Source organism: Oryzias latipes, chromosome 13 (assembly GCF_053564925.1).
Source record: "Oryzias latipes strain Hd-rR chromosome 13, Olatipes_Hd-rR_3.1".
NCBI lineage: Eukaryota > Metazoa > Chordata > Actinopteri > Beloniformes > Adrianichthyidae > Oryzias > Oryzias latipes.
The window spans coordinates 14959576-14981777 of NC_136249.1; the positions used below are offsets into that span (position 1 = coordinate 14959576).

At 40.5% G+C, this 22202-nt stretch overlaps 1 protein-coding gene across 2 annotated transcripts in view; it reads left to right on the forward strand.

Annotated features, from left to right (window-relative positions):
- dync2h1 (dynein cytoplasmic 2 heavy chain 1) overlaps positions 1-22202 on the forward strand; it is a 145043-nt gene that overhangs the window by 60918 nt on the left and 61923 nt on the right. For both annotated transcript variants that reach the window (XM_078929482.1, XM_078929483.1), the window contains exons 71-73: positions 199-362; positions 1131-1250; positions 3099-3233. In XM_078929482.1, coding sequence (XP_078785608.1) covers positions 199-362; positions 1131-1250; positions 3099-3233 — 419 coding nt within the window. The remainder of the gene's footprint in view (positions 1-198; positions 363-1130; positions 1251-3098; positions 3234-22202) is intronic.

The window sequence follows — 22202 nt, forward strand, 5'->3', positions numbered from 1 at the left end:
CTGCTGAACATGATGGAAAAAAGAGAGGGAGACAAAAAGCATGGCGGTGCTGCACTGCAGATTTTGAAGACAGAAATAAAAGAAAAAAAAATAAGAGGAAAGAAGGCAAGAGTTGAAGTGGGCCTTAAAGGCAGTTCCAGGTCTAAGGGGAACAGTAAATGTGGTTAAGTGAATCTCTTCATGCGAACTTCCTCACAGGCCCGAGATACGTGGTTCAAATCGGAGACAAAGTTATTGATTACAACGAGGACTTCCGTCTGTTCCTGGCAACGCGAAACCCGAGTCTCTTCATCCCTCCTGATGCCGCCTCAGTGGTTACAGAGGTCAACTTCACCACCACCAGGGCAGGCTTGAAAGGACAGGTACCTTAGCCTGCCCAACTGACAACACAAACACCAATTACTCAGAAAGGCTCGCCAGTTGATGAGGGTTTAAGCTAAAAGTCTGCTTGGTGAACTGGCAGACTTGACAATGTTCATGTACTTTTTTTCTACGGACATGCTGTAGTGATTTTTTACAACATTATCAACACTCAACTGTGAGATGCAGGCGTGTCATATAGATTTTTCATTTGTTCAACCAAAAGCTGCGGACTACGCAACAAGTCATTAGTGCTGTTCTCCTGATATGCGCTCTATCTGTCCTGCATGGCTGTCAGAAATAAAGAGTTAGACAATCACAGTAGTAGTTTGTGTGCGCATCCTACGGGCACTTAAGAGTGACATGCACACAGATGCACACTAACGCCTAGAGTTTGCCGTAATGGCATCGTACGACAGCATCACCTGGATGTCATAAGTGCGTTTAACTTTACATTATCCCTACAAATATACACCTACCACATGCACCGCAATAGTACATTACATTTTCATGAGGTCCCTTGAAGTGTCAAGGGAACTGCAAGACACACCTGCGCTCTCCTTAAAATGCGGCCACTCTTCTCTACGACCCTCCATTGGCTCAGACAACCCAAAAACTTGCAGCGTCTATACGGGTCATCCCCCCGTGGATGCCTGTGACTAGGGCTTTAAATGTAAATGTGTCATAATAGTCCTTCACTTAATTATTTCCATGTAGTCTGTCTAGTCCTGCTGGGATTCACTTGAACTGTTTTTTTTTCTTTCTACCAGCTGCTAGCTTTGACCATCCAGCAGGAGAAGCCCGAGCTGGAGACAGAAAAAACAAGGTTATTGCAACAGGAAGAGGATAAGAAGATACAGTTGGCTCAGTTGGAAGAATCTCTGCTGGAGGTAAACTTTGAGGGAAGGTCTACTCTGTAGAAGTTTATGATGCAATGTGTGAAGAAATCATTTTGAAACCTAATATTCTGCCAGCTTGGATTTCTTAGCTCCTACTAGATTGCAGACCTTGTTGTTACTAACTCCCACTCGCTTCCCTCATGAGAGCGTGGTGGAGTGTTCAGACCAAGCAGGAGCAGCGGCTAACGCCACGATCAAACTTATCTGATGTAGCGCTCCAGCGAAGCCAAAAGGACCACTGCTCTTTATCGATCCGTGTCTCCGTGGTGCTGTAGGAGAGCCTTTTTTCCTGTACCCCCACTCACCTCAATCAATGCGCTGTTGGGGGGGGCCTTTAGTGACTGTGCTTTTATTTCAATTTAATATACTGCAGTGAACATATTTTCTTTATACTGAGAGATTATTTAATGTTGCTGTTTGTTTCTAAAAAATCATTCTGGGTAATTTGCCATTGACAGCAGAATGACAGTATTTGCAAATTATAAAAAGTTGATTAAATTAGCAGCTTAAACACACCTGATGTAAATTTGAGGCTTTTATTGTTCCTTTTTAAGATCATAGCCACTGACCTTATGAGAGAACTGGACTGAGTGACCCCTCCCCTGTCGCGTTCCAAAAAGAAAGTAACTGCTGGCCTCCATAAGCCCAAAATCAATTTTAATCTAAAAAAAAAACAAAAACAAAAAAAAACAAAAAAACTTGTGTTGATTTCTAGGACTTAGTTTCTGCAGAGCGGCAGAAGTTCATTGGAAATTCACCTCTGTGTTATGGCTGGGATTTTTGGCATGGAGTAAGCCTGCCCCCACTTCCCATCACCCATCTGTTTCCGTGCTCTCCAGCTAGCTTACAGCCCCTCACAACCCCAACATAATGTGGGCAGTTCAACAAATTGACGAGCAAAATTGGAGCTATCCAGCCGTACTGTTTTGAGCCAGATGCCAGCTTCGACGAGTAAATAGACATGGATCTATTTGTCTACAAGTGGATGTATCAGAATGGAGTGGAGAAGAGAGCTTGTCGCGTATTTTCTGTCACAAATACGCTCTTCTTCAAACAGCATTTTTTCATTCGCTTCTGGTTCACAATAATTTGAATAAAGAAATACTCAAAAATGCTAATTTATACATTTATAAATATCCTCCATCCTCAGAAACTTTATACAAGAACATTAAGACATTAAGCAACATTAAGAACATTAAGAAAGACCATTTTTTATCAGAGTGGCTCTTCATAAGTCAGTCTGGAATTCCTCCAAACTTTTCATTTATAAAAAACTACTAAAGAATAAAGCTGGGAGTTCTCGACATAAAGGTTCGACATCGAGCACTCACAACTGATCAGTAATAACATGGATGGTGTGGCTGGCCAGTGGGTTAAGAAATTGCAGAATTAAAAAAGAAAAGAAAAATGCAAACATGAGAACGCTGAAGCATGTTTCAGATGATGCCAATAGCCGCCTGTCAGCTCCTCAGTAGTATTAAACATGTAATTATCCTTGAATTGTAGTAGCATATTAGACTTGACATTTCCATGCTCGGCTAGTTTCTCATCTACTTTACTTGAATTTAATTGAATACATTTTATCACTTCCTTTCACAGAACAGATTCTGCAAAATTGAGTGGGAGAGTCGTGGCACCTAATAAACGCCTTTTAAAGGAAAAGAGATCTGCGCCTCACTCGAGGCGGCACAAACAGAACTGATATCTCTTGCAGCATTTATCAGATCACAGACTTTAGCAACATGATAGAAACAAAATGGCAACATGCTTTATGCCCCCTTATGTGAACCCACACACCTCTAGTACTAACTCATTTCTGTTCCTTTTTCTCCATGACAGACTTTGGCGACAGCTCAAGGTAATATACTCGAGAACAGAGAGCTGATAGACAGCCTGAATCAGACGAAGGCGAGCAGTGCTCTGATCCAGGAGTCTCTGGTGGAATCAAACAAGCTACAGACATCCTTGGACCAGGTACAGTTTGTCTACAGGATCAAATCTATAACAGGGCACACAAGCAAGCAAAAATAAAATCTTGAGGCATTGCTTTGCCATCAATAAGGTGCAAAAGTTGCTAAGTTGCTAAAAAGTTTGTTAAGTAAGGGATACTGCCCTTTGAGGTGTCAGTTATCAGATATTATTGGACCCTCGAAGGGCATTATTCCACTCATACCATGGTCAAATATGAAAGTAACGAATATCAAACCAATTATAAGCACTTTAATCTTGTTTTTGTTTATTTTGAATCACAACAAACTGACTATTTTATACACAGTGTGATGTGTTGTCATAGTATCAGCTGCAGAACACTCACCCTGCTCTGCTGCAGCTGGTGAATGAGGACTAAACAGCAGAAGAAGTGGTATAGAAGCAAAACCTAATTTCAGAGGAAAGTTCAGCTCTTACTGCTTGTTTTTGTTCAAATGATGAACAAAAGTTTGTTACGAAGAAACAAAAGGCCAAATCCGAATTCTTCCCCTACCCCTCCGCCTTCTCCCTATCCCTCCAAATGTTGGGGCATTTGGATGGATATGGGAGTCCGAAATAGTTTTTATGAATGGTGTTCCGCGTTGCATAGTGCCCTGCAGGAGAAACAGATTTCTTCTCTTGGGTTTGCTCTGATGCACAAAAAATGTAAATGGAAGTAATAACATTCTCTTTTAGCATGACTTTTTAAAGTTATAAAGGTGATATTGTGTATTTTCCGAGCAATGGCAGCTACTTGCTAATGTGGATGACCAGCTACTAGTGATGACATCATCGAGTGGGAGTGATATCCAAATTAGAAGACACAATTTTTCTATAACTCTCTGTTTGAGGACTAAATGTAGGGGTAGAGAGAAGCCGTACAAATTCCGATTCCTCCTAAGTCTTCAAGTCATTTCCTAGATTGCTTTCTTACAAGAAGTATCCACCACTAACTCTGATTATTAAATGTGGATAGACAAACAAACAGTTTTTTTCATTAAATAGTTATACAATTATTTATAATCGCATATTCAGTCTGTATCAAGCAATACGGTAAAAAAGACAGAACAACAGACAACAAACTACATTTAAAATTAAAGCCGCAAGCGGCGTTGTATGGCCCGCAGACGCAACCCGCCTTCCACGCCCAATTCTACCCAACACCGCGGCCCTCTCCGCCCTCACCGCCCACAAATTAAAGCTAATCAAGGCTGGATTTGCTCATAATGCTAACTATGCTAACTATGCTAGTGTGACTAAAAGTCCTAGCATAGCGATCAGCATAATCAACTCTCTCAGAAAAACACATTTCCTAAAATGCTAATTATGCTAACTATGCTAGCTATGCTAATGTGGCTAAAAGTGCTAGCATTGCGATCAGCATCATCAACTGACTCAAAAAAACACATTTCCTAAAATGCTAATTATGCTAACTATGCTAGCTATGCTAATGTGGCTAAAAGTGCTAGCATAGCGATCAGCATCATCAACTGACTCAGAAAAACACATTGCCTAAAATGCTAATTATGCTAACTATGCTAATGTGGCTAAAAGTGCTAGCATAGCAATCAGCATCTTCAACTGACTCAGAAAAACACATTACCTAAAATGCTAATTATGCTAACTATGCTAGCTATGCTAACATAGCTAAAAGTGCTAGCATAGCGATCAGCATCATCAACTGACTCAAAAAAACACATTTCCTAAAATGCTAATTATGCTAACTATGCTAACTATGCTAATGTGGCTAAAATTGCTAGCATAGCGATCAGCATCATCAACTGACTCAGAAAAACACATTCCTCTATTGGTGAGAGTTATATGTCATAAGGTACTAAAAAGCCCACTTTTTCCAAAATGGCGGCTTTTCTGTTGATTTTATCTCCATAGCAACCATTTTATGTTTTGGTCCCCTCGGGAGGACGAACAGATTGACGTCAGTTTCTGACAAATCGGTAAAAGTAAACTTTTTGTCGTCCTTAGCAACAGTGGTTTTATGCTAACCACGCCCACATTCCTTATATGTCCATGTCCAGTCTTTTTCAATGTATTCTGTTTCAGGCATGAATGCATGCATTCAATTTTCACTGTATTGTATTGAAATGCATGGGAGTTATAACAGTGCGCCACTTTGCTAGCTTGCCACGCACACGCCGCTCAAAATCTACAACTTCTAATTCCAACATTTTTTCCACAGTAGCTTGCCATTGATGCCCAAAAAGTTTCGAGACAATCGATGAAAATTCCAACGACAAGTTTACGTTTGAATCTGGTGGTAAAGGTGTTTTTTATAGAAAATTCAAGATGGCCGCCTTTTCCCGAGGTCAAAGGTCGACGAAACTCCAAAGGTGATTGAAGACTTACGCTAGGGACATGCGAGTCAAATTTCGTCAAAATCGCTCGAAAAAAAGTTCATTTTTCCATATTGTGTAAAAACGCAAAAAACGCAAAATGGCCGATTTTGGCACAAAATGGCCGCCAAACCGTAGGTCGTGTCGCCATCACGTAATGATTTCAAAACTTTGTTTGGATATATCCGACAAAGTTATATGGGTGTCGTTAGCCGATTCATAAAAATAAAATCCGAAAAAATTTTTTTTTGCCGAGTCAGCACTTTTTTTTGCGATCGTTTTTTGTTTACCACGGCCACATTTCTTTATCGATTTTGTCGTATGTTACATCGTTTTGTTCAGTGTGGGCCAGGGAATCGCATATGTCACTTTCAGGCTATTCCGATAAAATATGTGCGAGCTAGCTAAAATGGCGATGGTTGCGAATTCGCCACGCGCACGCGTTTCAAATTCTACAACTTCTAATTCCAACATTTTGTCCACAGTAGCTTGCCATTGATGCCCGAGAAGTTTCAAAAAGATCGAAAAAAATCCCTAGGACGAGTTTTCGTTTGTATCTGTTACTAAAGGTGCTTTTTTATGAAAATTCAAGATGGCCGCCCCTTCCCAAGGTCAAAGGTCAACAAAACTTCTTTGGTAGTTGTAGAATCGTGTTTGTGGCATGTGTAGGAAATTTCGTGAAAATCGCTTGAACAAAAGTGTCGTTTTCCCATATTGTCAAAAAACACGAAAATCGCCATTTCTCTGAGTTCGCCACAAAATGGCCGCCAAGCCGTTGGTCGTGTGGCCATCCCATAATGATTTCATAACTTCTTTGGGATATCTCCAACACGTATGTTTTGGTTTCGTTGCTTTAATTTGAAATTTTTTTTTTGGCCCCATAAGCAATTTTCGGCCCATTCATTTTTTTGACGGGATCGCTCGCTGTGATGTCATCGACTTCGGGGGGGTGGCGTTCTCTTTGCCGAAAATTCATTTTCAATTTATCCCAGTTGTGTGCCAATTTTGGTGAGTTTTCGGGTATGTGGCGGGGGTCAAATTTGAGCTCAAAACGTCCGTAACAAACAAGAAACGTAATAATAATTAAAGCCGCAAGCGGCGTTGTATGGCCCGCAGACGCAACCCGCCTTCCACGCCCAAGTCTACGCACAAACGCTGACCTCACCGCCCTCACAGCCCGCAAATTAAAAGCTAGTCAAGGCTGGATTTGCTAATTATGCTAACAATGCTAACTATGCTAATGTGGCTAAAAGTGCTAGCATTGCGATCAGCATCATCAACTGACTCAGAAAAACACATTACCTAAAATGCTAATTATGCTAACTATGCTAGTTATGCTAACATAGCTAAAAGTGCTAGCATAGCGATCAGCATCATCAACTGACTCAGAAAAACACATTCCTCCATTGGTGAGAGCCATATGTCATAAGTTAGTAGAAAAACCCACTTTTTCCAAAATGGCGGCTTTTTTGTTAATTTTATCTCCATAGCAACCATTTTATGTTTTGGTCCCCTCGAGAGGACGAACAGATTGACGTCAGTTTCGGACAAATCGGTAAAAGTAAACTTTTTGTTGTCCTTAGCAACAGTGGTTTTATGCTAACCACGCCCACATTCCTTATATGTCCATATCCAGTGTTTTTCAATGTATTCTGTTTCAGGCATTAATGCATGCATTCAATTTTCACTGTTTAGTATTGAAATGCATGGGAGTTATAACAGTGCGCCAATTTGCTAGCTTGCTACGCGCACGCCGTTCAAAATCTACAACTTCTAATTCCAACATTTTTTCAATAGTAGCTTGCCATTGATGCCCAAAAAGTTTCGAGACGATCGCTGAAAATTCCAACGACAAGTTTACGTTTGAATCTGGTGGTAAAGGTGTTTTTTATATAAAATTCAAGATGGCCACCTTTTCCCGAGGTCAAAGGTCAACGAAACTCCAGAGGTGATTGTAGACTTACGCTAGGGACATGCGAGTCAAATTTCGTGAAAATCGCTCGAACAAAAGTTTATTTTTCCATATTGTGTAAGAACGCGAAAAACTCAAAATGGCAGATTTTGGCACAAAATGGCCGCCAAACCGTAGGTCGTGTCGCCATCACGTAATGATTTCAAAACTTTCTTTGGATATACCCGACAAAGTTATCTGGGTGTCGTTAGCTGATTCTTAAAAATAAAATCCGAAAAAAATTTTTTTTGCCGAGTCAGCACTTTTTTTTGCGATAGTTTTTTGTTTACCACGGCCACATTCCTTTATCGATTTTGTCGTATGTGACATCGTTTTGTTCAGTGTGGGCCAGGGTATCGCATATTTCAGTTTCAGGCTATTCCGATAAAATATGTGCGAACTAGCTAAAATGGCGACGGTTGCGAATTCGCCACGCACACGCGTTTCAAATTCTACAACTTCTAATTCCAACATTTTGTCCACAGTAGCTTGCCATTGATGCCCGAGAAGTTTCAAAAAGATCGCTAAAAATCCCTAGGACGAGTTTTCGTTTGTATCCGTTACTAATGGTGCTTTTTTATGAAAATTCAAGATGGCCGCCCCTTCCCAAGGTCAAAGGTCAACGAAACTTCTTTGGTTATTGTAGAATCAGGGTCTTGGCATGTGTATGCAATTTCGTGAAAATCGCTTAAACAAACGTCTCGTTTTCCCATATCGTGATAAAACACGAAAATCGCCATTTCTCAGAGTTCGCCACAAAATTGCCGCCAAGCCGTAGGTCGTGTGGCCATCCCATAATAATTTCATAACCTCTTTGGGATATTTCCAACACGCGTGTTTTGGTTTCGTACCTGTATTTCAAAATATTTTTTTTTGGCCCCATAAGCGATTTTCGGCCCATTCATTTTTTTTACGGGAACGCTCGCCGTGATGTCATCGACTTCGGGGGGTTGACGTTCTCTTTGCCGAAAATTCATTTTCAATTTATCCTAGGTGTGTGCCAATTTTGGTGAGTTTTCGGGTATGTGGCGGGGGTCAAATTTGAGCTCAAAGGCGCAGATAGAAAGCGGAATAATAATTAAAGCCGCAAGCGGCGTTGTATGGCCCGCAGACGCAACCCGCCTTCCACGCCCAACTCTACGCACCACCGCCCTCACCGCCCACAATTTAAAAGGTAGTCAAGGCTGGATTTGCTAATTATGCTAATTATGCTAACTATGCTAATGTGGCTAAAAGTGCTAGCATAGTGATCAGCATCATCAACTGACTCAGAAAAACACATTACCTAAAATGCTAATTATGCTAACTATGCTAGCTATGCTAATATGGCTAAAAGTGCTAGCATAGCGATCAGCATCATCAACCGACACAGAAAAACACATCACCTAAAATGCTAATTATGCTAACTATGCTAGCAATGCTAATGTGGCTAAAAGTGCTAGCATAGCGATCAGCATCATCAACTGACTCGGAAAAACACATTACCTAAAATGCTAATTATGCTAACTATGCTAGCTATGCTAATGTGGCTAAAATTGCTAGCATAGCGATCAGCATCATCAACTGACTCAAAAAAACACATTACCTAAAATGCTAATTATGCTAACTATGCTAACTATGCTAATGTGGCTAAAAGTGATAGCATAGTGATCAGCATCATCAACTGACTCAGAAAAACACATTACCTAAAATGCTAATTATGCTAACTATACTAGCAATGCTAATGTGGCTAAAAGTGCTAGCATAGCGATCAGCATCATCAACTGACTCGGAAAAACACATTACCTAAAATGCTAATTATGCTAACTATGCTAGCTATGTTAATGTGGCTAAAATTGCTAGCATAGCGATCAGCATCATCAACTGACTCGGAAAAGCACATTACCTAAACTGCTAATTATGCTAACTATGCTAGCTATGCTAATGTGGCTAAAATTGCTAGCATAGCGATCAGCATCATCAACTGACTCAGAAAAACACATTACCTAAAATGCTAATTATGCTAACTATGCTAACTATGCTAATGTGGCTAAAAGTGATAGCATAGTGATCAGCATCATCAACTGACTCAGAAAAACACATTACCTAAAATGCTAATTATGCTAACTATACTAGCAATGCTAATGTGGCTAAAAGTGCTAGCATAGCGATCAGCATCATCAACTGACTCGGAAAAACACATTACCTAAAATGCTAATTATGCTAACTATGCTAGCTATGCTAATGTGGCTAAAATTGCTAGCATAGCGATCAGCATCATCAACTGACTCAGAAAAACACATTACCTAAAATGCTAATTATGCTAACTATGCTAGCTATGCTAATGTGGCTAAAAGTGCTAGCATAGCGATCAGCATCATCAACTGACTCAGAAAAACACATTACCTAAAATGCTAATTATGCTAACTATGCTAGCTATGCTAATGTAGCTAAAAGTGCTAGCATAGCGATCAGCATCATCAACTGACTCAGAAAAACACATTCCTCCATTGGTGAGAGCTATATGCCATAAGTTGATAAAAAAAAACCACTTTTTCCAAAATGGCGGCTTTTTTGTTTATTTTATCTCCATAGCAACCATTTTATGTTTTGGTCCCCTTGAGAAGACGAATAGATTGACGTCAGTTTCGGACAAATCGGTAAAAGTAAAGTTTTTGTCGTCCTTAGCAACAGTGGTTTTATGTTAACCACGCCCACTTTCCTTATATGTCCATATCCAGTGTTTTTCAATGTATTCAGTTTCAGGCATGAATGCATGCATTCAATTTTCACTGTATTGTATTGAAATGCATGGGAGTTATAACACTGCGCCACTTTGCTAGCTCGCCACGCAAACGCCGTTCAAAATCTACAACTTTTAATTCCAACATTTTTTCCACAGTAGCTTGCCATTGATGCCCAAAAAGTTTCGAGACGATCGATGAAAATTCCAACGACAAGTTTACGTTTGAATCTGGTGGTAAAGGTGTTTTTTATAGAAAATTCAATATGGCCGCCTTTTCCCGAGGTCAAAGGTCAACGAAACTCCAGAGGTTATTGTAGACTTTCGCTAGGGACATGCGCATCAAATTTCGTGAAAATCGCTCGAAAAAAAGTTCATTTTTCTATATTGTGTAAAAACGCGAAAAACTCAAAATGGTAGATTTTGGCACAAAATGGCCGCCAAACCGTAGGTCGTGTCGCCATCACGTATTAATTTCAAAACTTTCTTTGGATATACCCGACAAAGTTATCTGGGTTTCGTTAGCCGATTCTTAAAAATAAAATCCGAAAAATTTTTTTTTTGCCGAGTCAGCACTTTTTTTTGCGATTGTTTTTTGTTTACCACGGCCACATTCCATTATCGATTTTGTCGTATGTGACATTGTTTTGTTCAGTCTGGGCCAGGGTATCACATATTTCAGTTTCAGGCTATTCCGATAAAATATGTGCGAGCTAGCTAAAATGCCGACGGTTGCGAAATCGCCGCGCGCACGCGTTTCAAATTCTACAACTGCTAATTCCAACATTTTGTCCACAGAAGCTTGCCATTGATGCCCGAGAAGTTTCAAAAAGATCGATAAAAATCCCTAGGACGAGTTTTCGTTTGTATCCGTTACTAAAGGTGCTTTTTTATGAAAATTCAAGATGGCCGCCCCTTGCCAAGGTCAAAGGTCAACAAAACTTCTTTGGTAGTTGTAAAATCGTGTTTGTGGCATGTGTATGCAATTTCGTGAAAATCGCTTGAACAAAAGTGTCGTTTTCCCATTTTGTGAAAAAACACGAAAATCGCCATTTCTCTGAGTTCGCCACAAAATGGCCGCCAAGCCGTAGGTCGTGTGGCCATCCCATAATGATTTCATAACTTCTTGGGGATATCTCCAACATGCGTGTCTTGGTTTCGTAACTTTATTTCAAAATATTTTTTTTTGGCCCCATAAGCGATTTTCGGCCCATTCATTTTTTTGACGGGAACGCTCGCCGTGATGTCATCGACTTCGTGGGGGGGGGTGATGTTCTCTTTGCCGAAAATTCATTTTTAATTTATCCTAGGTGTGTGCCAATTTTGGTGAGTTTTCGGATATGTGGCGGGGGTCAAATTTGAGCTCAAAGTATCCGTTAGAAAGAATAATAATAATTAAAGCCGCAAGCGGCGTTGTATGGCCCGCAGACGCAACCCGCCTTCCACGCCCAACTCTACGCACCACCGCTGACCTCACCGCCCTCACAGCCCTGCAAATTAAAAGCTAGTCAAGGCTGGATTTGCTAATTATGCTAACAATGCTAACTATGCTAATGTGGCTAAAAGTGCTAGCATAGCGATCCGCATCATCAACTGACTCAGAAAAACACATTACCTAAAATGCTAATTATGCTAACTATGCTAGCTATGCTAATGTGGCTAAAAGTGCTAGCATAGCGATCAGCATCATCAACTGACTCAGAAAAACACATTACCTAAAATGCTAATTATGCTAACTATGCTAATGTGGCTAAAATTGCTAGCATAGTGATCAGCATCATTAACTGACTCAGAAAAACACATTACCTACAATGCTAATCATGCTAACTATGCTAGCTATGCTAATGTGGCTAAAAGTGCTAGCATAGCGATCAGCATCATCAACTGACTCAGAAAAACACATTACCTAAAATGCTAATTATGCTAACTATGCTAGCTATGCTAATGTGGCTAAAATTGCTAGCATAGTGATCAGCATCATTAACTGACTCAGAAAAACACATTAACAACAATGCTAATCATGCTAACTATGCTAGCTATGCTAACATAGCTAAAAGTGCTAGCATAGCGATCAGCACCATCAAACCACTCAGTAAAACGGCTTTTTTGTTGAATTTATCTCCATAGCAACCATTTTATGTTTTTGTCCCCTCCGGAGGACGAACAGATTGACGTCAGTTTCGGACAAATCGGTAAAAGTAAACTTTTTGTCGTCCTTAGCAACAGTGGTTTAATGCTAACCACGCCCACATTCCTTATATGTCCATGTCCAATGTTTTTCAATGTAATCTGTTTCAGGTATGAATGCATGCATTCAATTTTCACTGTATTGTATTGAAATGCATGGGAGTTTTAACAGTGCGCCACTTTGCTAGCATGCCACGCACACACCGTTCAAAATCTACAACTTCTAATTCCAACATTTTTTCCAAAGTAGCTTGCCATTGATGCCCAAAAAGTTTCGAGATGATTGATGAAAATTCCAACGACAAGTTTACGTTTGAATCCGGTGGTAAAGGTGTTTTTTATATAAAATTCAAGATGGCCGCCTTTTCCCGAGGTCAAAGGTCGACGAAACTCCAAAGGTGATTGTAGACTTACGCTAGGGACATGCGAGTCAAATTTCGTCAAAATCGCTAGAAAAAAAGTTCATTTTGCCATATTGTGTAAAATCGCGAAAAACTCAAAATGGCAGATTTTGGCACAAAATGGCCGCCAAACCGTAGGTCGTGTCGCCATCACGTAATGATTTCAAAACTTTCTTTGGATATACCCGACAAAGTTATCTGGGTTTCGTTAGCCGATTCTTAAAAATAAAATCTGATTTTTTTTTTTTTTTCCGAGTCAGCACTTTTTTTTGCGATCGTTTTTTGTTTACCACGGCCACATTCCTTTATCGATTTTGTCGTATGTGACATCGTTTTGTTCAGTGTGGGCCAGGGTATCGCATATTTCAGTTTCAGGCTATTCCGATAAAATATGTGCGAGCTAGCTAAAATGGCGACGGTTGCGAATTCGCCACGCGCACGCCTTTCAAATTCTACAACTTCTAATTCCAACATTTTGTCCACAGTAGCTTGCCATTGATGCCCGAGAAGTTTCAAAAAGATCGATAAAAATCCCTAGGACGAGTTTTCGTTTGTATACGTTACTAAAGGTGCTTTTTTCTGAAAATTCAAGATGGCCGCCCCTTCCAAAGGTCAAAGGTCAACGAAACTTCTTTGGTTATTGTAGAATCAGGGTCTTGGCATGTGTGTGCAATTTCGTGAAAATTGCTTAAACAAAAGTGTCGTTTTCCCATATTGTCAAAAAACTCGAAAATCGCCATTTCTCTGAGTTCGCCACAAAATGGCCGCCAAGCCGTAGGTCGTGAGGCCATCCCATAATGATTTCAAAACTTCTTTGGGATATCTCCAACACGCGTGTTTTGGTTTCATAGCTCTATTTCGAAATATTTTTTTTTGGTCCCATAAACAGATTTCGGCCCATTCATTTTTTTTACGGGAACGCTCGCTGTGATGTCATCGACTTCGGGGGGGTGACGTTCTCTTTGTCGAAAATTCATTTTCAATTTATCCCAGATGTGTGCCAATTTTGGTGAGTTTTCGGGTATGTGGCGGGGGTCAAATTTGAGCTCAACGGATCCGTAAGAAAGAAGAAACGTAATAAAAAAATAATAATAATGAAACAAAGCAGAAACAATATAGAAGTTTTTGCAGTCAGGTGGCCTATGTATTTCAATGCGGCCTGTCTTTTACTATAGGCCGGGCATGTCTTTTTGGCTTTAAACCTGTCTTTTGAGGGCTTTTTGGGGCTTTTTTGTGTTTTTGTCGTCATTTTTGCGACTACAATTTTGACGTTTGTGCGGGTGTGTTGTGCGTGTGTGTGTATATTTTTGTTGCGTTACACAATTGTCATGTCGTTGTGTGCTTTGGGTGACTTTTGACCCAATTTTTTGGCGTTTTGACGCGTTTTTTTGACGTTTTGGACTTTTTGAGTGTTCGACCCTCGTAGCAGTTACAATATGGTCCTTGCAGTCTATGACTGCTGCGGGCCATAATTAAAGCCGCAAGCGGCGTTGTATGGCCCGCAGACGCAACCCGCCTTCCACGCCCAACTCTACGTACCACCGCTGACCTCACCGCCCTCACAGCCCGCAAATTAAAAGCTAGTCAAGGCTGGATTTGCTAATTAGGCTAACAATGCTAACTATGCTAATGTGGCTAAAAGTGCTAGCATTGCAATCAGCATCATCAACTGACTCAGAAAAACACATTACCTAAAATGCTAATTATGCTAACTATGCTAGCTTCGCTAATGTGGCTAAAAGTGCTAGCATAGCGATCAGCATCATCGACTGACTCAGAAAAACACATTACCTAAAATGCAAATTATGCTAACTATGCTAGCTATGCTAATGTGGCTAAAAGAGCTAGCATAGCGATCAGCATCATCAACTGACTCAGAAAAACCCATTCCTCCATTGGTGAGAGCTATATGTCATAAGTTGATAAAAAACCCACTTTTTTTCCAAAATGGCGGCTTTTCTGTTGATTTTATCTCCATAGCAACCATTTTATGTTTTGGTCCCCTCGGGAGGACGAACAGATTGACGTCAGTTTCGGACAAATCAGTAAAAGTAAACTTTTTGTTGTCCTAAGCAACAGTGGTTTTATGCTAACCACGCCCACATTCCTTATATGTCCATATCCAGTGTTTTTCAATGTATTCTGTGTCAGGCATTAATGCATGCATTCAATTTTCGTTGTATTGTATTGAAATGCTTGGGAGTTATAACAGTGCGCCACTTTGCTAGCTTGCCACGCGCACGCCGTTTAAAATCTACAACTTCTAATTCCAACATTTTTTCCACAGTAGCTTGCCATTGATGCCCAAAAAGTTTCGAGACAATCGATGAAAATTCCAACGACAAGTTTACATTTGAATCTGGTGGTAAAGGTGTTTTTTTATAGAAAATTCAAGATGGCCGCCTTTTTCCGAGGTCAAAGGTCAACGAAACTCCAAAGGTGATTGTAGACTTACGCTACGGACATGCGCGTCAAATTTCGTGAAAATCGCTCGAAAAAAAGTTCATTTTTCCATATTGTGTAAAATCGCGAAAAACGCAAAATGGCAGATTTTGGCACAAAATGGCCGCCAAACCGTAGATCGTGTCGCCATCACGTAATTATTTCAAAACTTTCTTTGGATATACCCGACAAAGTTATCTGGGTTTCGTTAGCCGATTCTTAAAAATAAAATCCAAATTTTTTTTTTTTAGCCGAGTCAGCACTTTTTTTTGCGATCGTTTTTTGTTTACCACGGCCACATTCCTTTATCGATTTTGTCGTATGTGACATCGTTTTGTTTAGTGTGGGCCAGGGTATCGCATATTTCAGTTTCAGGCTATTCCGATAAAATATGTGCGAGCTAGCTAAAATGGCGACGGTTGCGAATTAGCCACGCGCACGCGTTTCAAATTCTACAACTTCTAATTCCAACATTTTGTCCACAGTAGCTTGCCATTGATGCCCGAGAAGTTTCAAAAAGATCGATAAAAATCCCTAGGACGAGTTTTCGTTTGTATCCATTACTAAAAGTGCTTTTTTATGAAAATTCAAGATGGCTGCCCCTTCCCAAGGTCAAAGGTCAACGAAACTTCTTTGGTTATTGTAGAATCAAGGTCGTGGCATGTGTGTCCGATTTCGTGAAAATCGCTTGAACAAAAGTGTCGTTTTCCCATGTTGTGAAAAAACACGAAAATCGCCATTTCTCTGAGTTCGCCACAAAATGGCCGCCAAGCCGTAGGTCGTGAGGCCATCCCATAATGATTTCAAAACTTCTTTGGGATATCTCCAACACGCGTGTTTTGGTTTCATAGCTCTATTTCGAAATATTTTTTTTTGGTCCCATAAACAGATTTCGGCCCATTCATTTTTTTTACGGGAACGCTCGCTGTGATGTCATCGACTTCGGGGGGGTGACGTTCTCTTTGTCGAAAATTCATTTTCAATTTATCCCAGATGTGTGCCAATTTTGGTGAGTTTTCGGGTATGTGGCGGGGGTCAAATTTGAGCTCAACGGATCCGTAAGAAAGAAGAAACGTAATAAAAAAAATAATAATAATGAAACAAAGCAGAAACAATATAGAAGTTTTTGCAGTTAGGTGGCCTATGTATTTCAATGCGGCCTGTCTTTTACTATAGGCCGGGCATGTCTTTTTGGCTTTAAACCTGTCTTTTGAGGGCTTTTTGGGGCTTTTTTGTGTTTTTGTCGTCGCTTTTGCGACTACAATTTTGACGTTTGTGCGGGTGTGTTGTGCGTGTGTGTGTATATTTTTGTTGCGTTACACAATTGTCATGTCGTTGTGTGCTTTGGGTGACTTTTGACCCAATTTTTTGGCGTTTTGACGCGTTTTTTTGACGTTTTGGACTTTTTGAGTGTTCGACCCTCGTAGCAGTTACAATATGGTCCTTGCAGTCTATGACTGCTGCGGGCCATAATTAAAGCCGCAAGCGGCGTTGTATGGCCCGCAGACGCAACCCGCCTTCCACGCCCAACTCTACGTACCACCGCTGACCTCACCGCCCTCACAGCCCGCAAATTAAAAGCTAGTCAAGGCTGGATTTGCTAATTAGGCTAACAATGCTAACTATGCTAATGTGGCTAAAAGTGCTAGCATTGCAATCAGCATCATCAACTGACTCAGAAAAACACATTACCTAAAATGCTAATTATGCTAACTATGCTAGCTTCGCTAATGTGGCTAAAATTGCTAGCATAGTGATCAGCATCATTAACTGACTCAGAAAAACACATTACCTACAATGCTAATCATGCTAACTATGCTAGCTATGCTAATGTGGCTAAAAGTGCTAGCATAGCGATCAGCATCATCAACTGACTCAGAAAAACACATTACCTAAAATGCTAATTATGCTAACTATGCTAGCTATGCTAATGTGGCTAAAATTGCTAGCATAGTGATCAGCATCATTAACTGACTCAGAAAAACACATTAACAACAATGCTAATCATGCTAACTATGCTAGCTATGCTAACATAGCTAAAAGTGCTAGCATAGCGATCAGCACCATCAAACCACTCAGTAAAACGGCTTTTTTGTTGAATTTATCTCCATAGCAACCATTTTATGTTTTTGTCCCCTCCGGAGGACGAACAGATTGACGTCAGTTTCGGACAAATCGGTAAAAGTAAACTTTTTGTCGTCCTTAGCAACAGTGGTTTAATGCTAACCACGCCCACATTCCTTATATGTCCATGTCCAATGTTTTTCAATGTAATCTGTTTCAGGTATGAATGCATGCATTCAATTTTCACTGTATTGTATTGAAATGCATGGGAGTTTTAACAGTGCGCCACTTTGCTAGCATGCCACGCACACACCGTTCAAAATCTACAACTTCTAATTCCAACATTTTTTCCAAAGTAGCTTGCCATTGATGCCCAAAAAGTTTCGAGATGATTGATGAAAATTCCAACGACAAGTTTACGTTTGAATCCGGTGGTAAAGGTGTTTTTTATATAAAATTCAAGATGGCCGCCTTTTCCCGAGGTCAAAGGTCGACGAAACTCCAAAGGTGATTGTAGACTTACGCTAGGGACATGCGAGTCAAATTTCGTCAAAATCGCTAGAAAAAAAGTTCATTTTGCCATATTGTGTAAAATCGCGAAAAACTCAAAATGGCAGATTTTGGCACAAAATGGCCGCCAAACCGTAGGTCGTGTCGCCATCACGTAATGATTTCAAAACTTTCTTTGGATATACCCGACAAAGTTATCTGGGTTTCGTTAGCCGATTCTTAAAAATAAAATCTGATTTTTTTTTTTTTTTCCGAGTCAGCACTTTTTTTTGCGATCGTTTTTTGTTTACCACGGCCACATTCCTTTATCGATTTTGTCGTATGTGACATCGTTTTGTTCAGTGTGGGCCAGGGTATCGCATATTTCAGTTTCAGGCTATTCCGATAAAATATGTGCGAGCTAGCTAAAATGGCGACGGTTGCGAATTCGCCACGCGCACGCCTTTCAAATTCTACAACTTCTAATTCCAACATTTTGTCCACAGTAGCTTGCCATTGATGCCCGAGAAGTTTCAAAAAGATCGATAAAAATCCCTAGGACGAGTTTTCGTTTGTATACGTTACTAAAGGTGCTTTTTTCTGAAAATTCAAGATGGCCGCCCCTTCCAAAGGTCAAAGGTCAACGAAACTTCTTTGGTTATTGTAGAATCAGGGTCTTGGCATGTGTGTGCAATTTCGTGAAAATTGCTTAAACAAAAGTGTCGTTTTCCCATATTGTCAAAAAACTCGAAAATCGCCATTTCTCTGAGTTCGCCACAAAATGGCCGCCAAGCCGTAGGTCGTGAGGCCATCCCATAATGATTTCAAAACTTCTTTGGGATATCTCCAACACGCGTGTTTTGGTTTCATAGCTCTATTTCGAAATATTTTTTTTTGGTCCCATAAACAGATTTCGGCCCATTCATTTTTTTTACGGGAACGCTCGCTGTGATGTCATCGACTTCGGGGGGGTGACGTTCTCTTTGTCGAAAATTCATTTTCAATTTATCCCAGATGTGTGCCAATTTTGGTGAGTTTTCGGGTATGTGGCGGGGGTCAAATTTGAGCTCAACGGATCCGTAAGAAAGAAGAAACGTAATAAAAAAATAATAATAATGAAACAAAGCAGAAACAATATAGAAGTTTTTGCAGTCAGGTGGCCTATGTATTTCAATGCGGCCTGTCTTTTACTATAGGCCGGGCATGTCTTTTTGGCTTTAAACCTGTCTTTTGAGGGCTTTTTGGGGCTTTTTTGTGTTTTTGTCGTCATTTTTGCGACTACAATTTTGACGTTTGTGCGGGTGTGTTGTGCGTGTGTGTGTATATTTTTGTTGCGTTACACAATTGTCATGTCGTTGTGTGCTTTGGGTGACTTTTGACCCAATTTTTTGGCGTTTTGACGCGTTTTTTTGACGTTTTGGACTTTTTGAGTGTTCGACCCTCGTAGCAGTTACAATATGGTCCTTGCAGTCTATGACTGCTGCGGGCCATAATTAAAGCCGCAAGCGGCGTTGTATGGCCCGCAGACGCAACCCGCCTTCCACGCCCAACTCTACGTACCACCGCTGACCTCACCGCCCTCACAGCCCGCAAATTAAAAGCTAGTCAAGGCTGGATTTGCTAATTAGGCTAACAATGCTAACTATGCTAATGTGGCTAAAAGTGCTAGCATTGCAATCAGCATCATCAACTGACTCAGAAAAACACATTACCTAAAATGCTAATTATGCTAACTATGCTAGCTTCGCTAATGTGGCTAAAAGTGCTAGCATAGCGATCAGCATCATCGACTGACTCAGAAAAACACATTACCTAAAATGCAAATTATGCTAACTATGCTAGCTATGCTAATGTGGCTAAAAGAGCTAGCATAGCGATCAGCATCATCAACTGACTCAGAAAAACCCATTCCTCCATTGGTGAGAGCTATATGTCATAAGTTGATAAAAAACCCACTTTTTTTCCAAAATGGCGGCTTTTCTGTTGATTTTATCTCCATAGCAACCATTTTATGTTTTGGTCCCCTCGGGAGGACGAACAGATTGACGTCAGTTTCGGACAAATCAGTAAAAGTAAACTTTTTGTTGTCCTAAGCAACAGTGGTTTTATGCTAACCACGCCCACATTCCTTATATGTCCATATCCAGTGTTTTTCAATGTATTCTGTGTCAGGCATTAATGCATGCATTCAATTTTCGTTGTATTGTATTGAAATGCTTGGGAGTTATAACAGTGCGCCACTTTGCTAGCTTGCCACGCGCACGCCGTTTAAAATCTACAACTTCTAATTCCAACATTTTTTCCACAGTAGCTTGCCATTGATGCCCAAAAAGTTTCGAGACAATCGATGAAAATTCCAACGACAAGTTTACATTTGAATCTGGTGGTAAAGGTGTTTTTTTATAGAAAATTCAAGATGGCCGCCTTTTTCCGAGGTCAAAGGTCAACGAAACTCCAAAGGTGATTGTAGACTTACGCTACGGACATGCGCGTCAAATTTCGTGAAAATCGCTCGAAAAAAAGTTCATTTTTCCATATTGTGTAAAATCGCGAAAAACGCAAAATGGCAGATTTTGGCACAAAATGGCCGCCAAACCGTAGATCGTGTCGCCATCACGTAATTATTTCAAAACTTTCTTTGGATATACCCGACAAAGTTATCTGGGTTTCGTTAGCCGATTCTTAAAAATAAAATCCAAATTTTTTTTTTTTAGCCGAGTCAGCACTTTTTTTTGCGATCGTTTTTTGTTTACCACGGCCACATTCCTTTATCGATTTTGTCGTATGTGACATCGTTTTGTTTAGTGTGGGCCAGGGTATCGCATATTTCAGTTTCAGGCTATTCCGATAAAATATGTGCGAGCTAGCTAAAATGGCGACGGTTGCGAATTAGCCACGCGCACGCGTTTCAAATTCTACAACTTCTAATTCCAACATTTTGTCCACAGTAGCTTGCCATTGATGCCCGAGAAGTTTCAAAAAGATCGATAAAAATCCCTAGGACGAGTTTTCGTTTGTATCCATTACTAAAAGTGCTTTTTTATGAAAATTCAAGATGGCTGCCCCTTCCCAAGGTCAAAGGTCAACGAAACTTCTTTGGTTATTGTAGAATCAAGGTCGTGGCATGTGTGTCCGATTTCGTGAAAATCGCTTGAACAAAAGTGTCGTTTTCCCATGTTGTGAAAAAACACGAAAATCGCCATTTCTCTGAGTTCGCCACAAAATGGCCGCCAAGCCGTAGGTCGTGAGGCCATCCCATAATGATTTCAAAACTTCTTTGGGATATCTCCAACACGCGTGTTTTGGTTTCATAGCTCTATTTCGAAATATTTTTTTTTGGTCCCATAAACAGATTTCGGCCCATTCATTTTTTTTACGGGAACGCTCGCTGTGATGTCATCGACTTCGGGGGGGTGACGTTCTCTTTGTCGAAAATTCATTTTCAATTTATCCCAGATGTGTGCCAATTTTGGTGAGTTTTCGGGTATGTGGCGGGGGTCAAATTTGAGCTCAACGGATCCGTAAGAAAGAAGAAACGTAATAAAAAAAATAATAATAATGAAACAAAGCAGAAACAATATAGAAGTTTTTGCAGTTAGGTGGCCTATGTATTTCAATGCGGCCTGTCTTTTACTATAGGCCGGGCATGTCTTTTTGGCTTTAAACCTGTCTTTTGAGGGCTTTTTGGGGCTTTTTTGTGTTTTTGTCGTCGCTTTTGCGACTACAATTTTGACGTTTGTGCGGGTGTGTTGTGCGTGTGTGTGTATATTTTTGTTGCGTTACACAATTGTCATGTCGTTGTGTGCTTTGGGTGACTTTTGACCCAATTTTTTGGCGTTTTGACGCGTTTTTTTGACGTTTTGGACTTTTTGAGTGTTCGACCCTCGTAGCAGTTACAATATGGTCCTTGCAGTCTATGACTGCTGCGGGCCATAATTAAAGCCGCAAGCGGCGTTGTATGGCCCGCAGACGCAACCCGCCTTCCACGCCCAACTCTACGTACCACCGCTGACCTCACCGCCCTCACAGCCCGCAAATTAAAAGCTAGTCAAGGCTGGATTTGCTAATTAGGCTAACAATGCTAACTATGCTAATGTGGCTAAAAGTGCTAGCATTGCAATCAGCATCATCAACTGACTCAGAAAAACACATTACCTAAAATGCTAATTATGCTAACTATGCTAGCTTCGCTAATGTGGCTAAAAGTGCTAGCATAGCGATCAGCATCATCGACTGACTCAAAAAAAAACACATTACCTAAAATGCAAATTATGCTAACTATGCTAGCTATGCTAATGTGGCTAAAAGAGCTAGCATAGCGATCAGCATCATCAACTGACTCAGAAAAACCCATTCCTCCATTGGTGA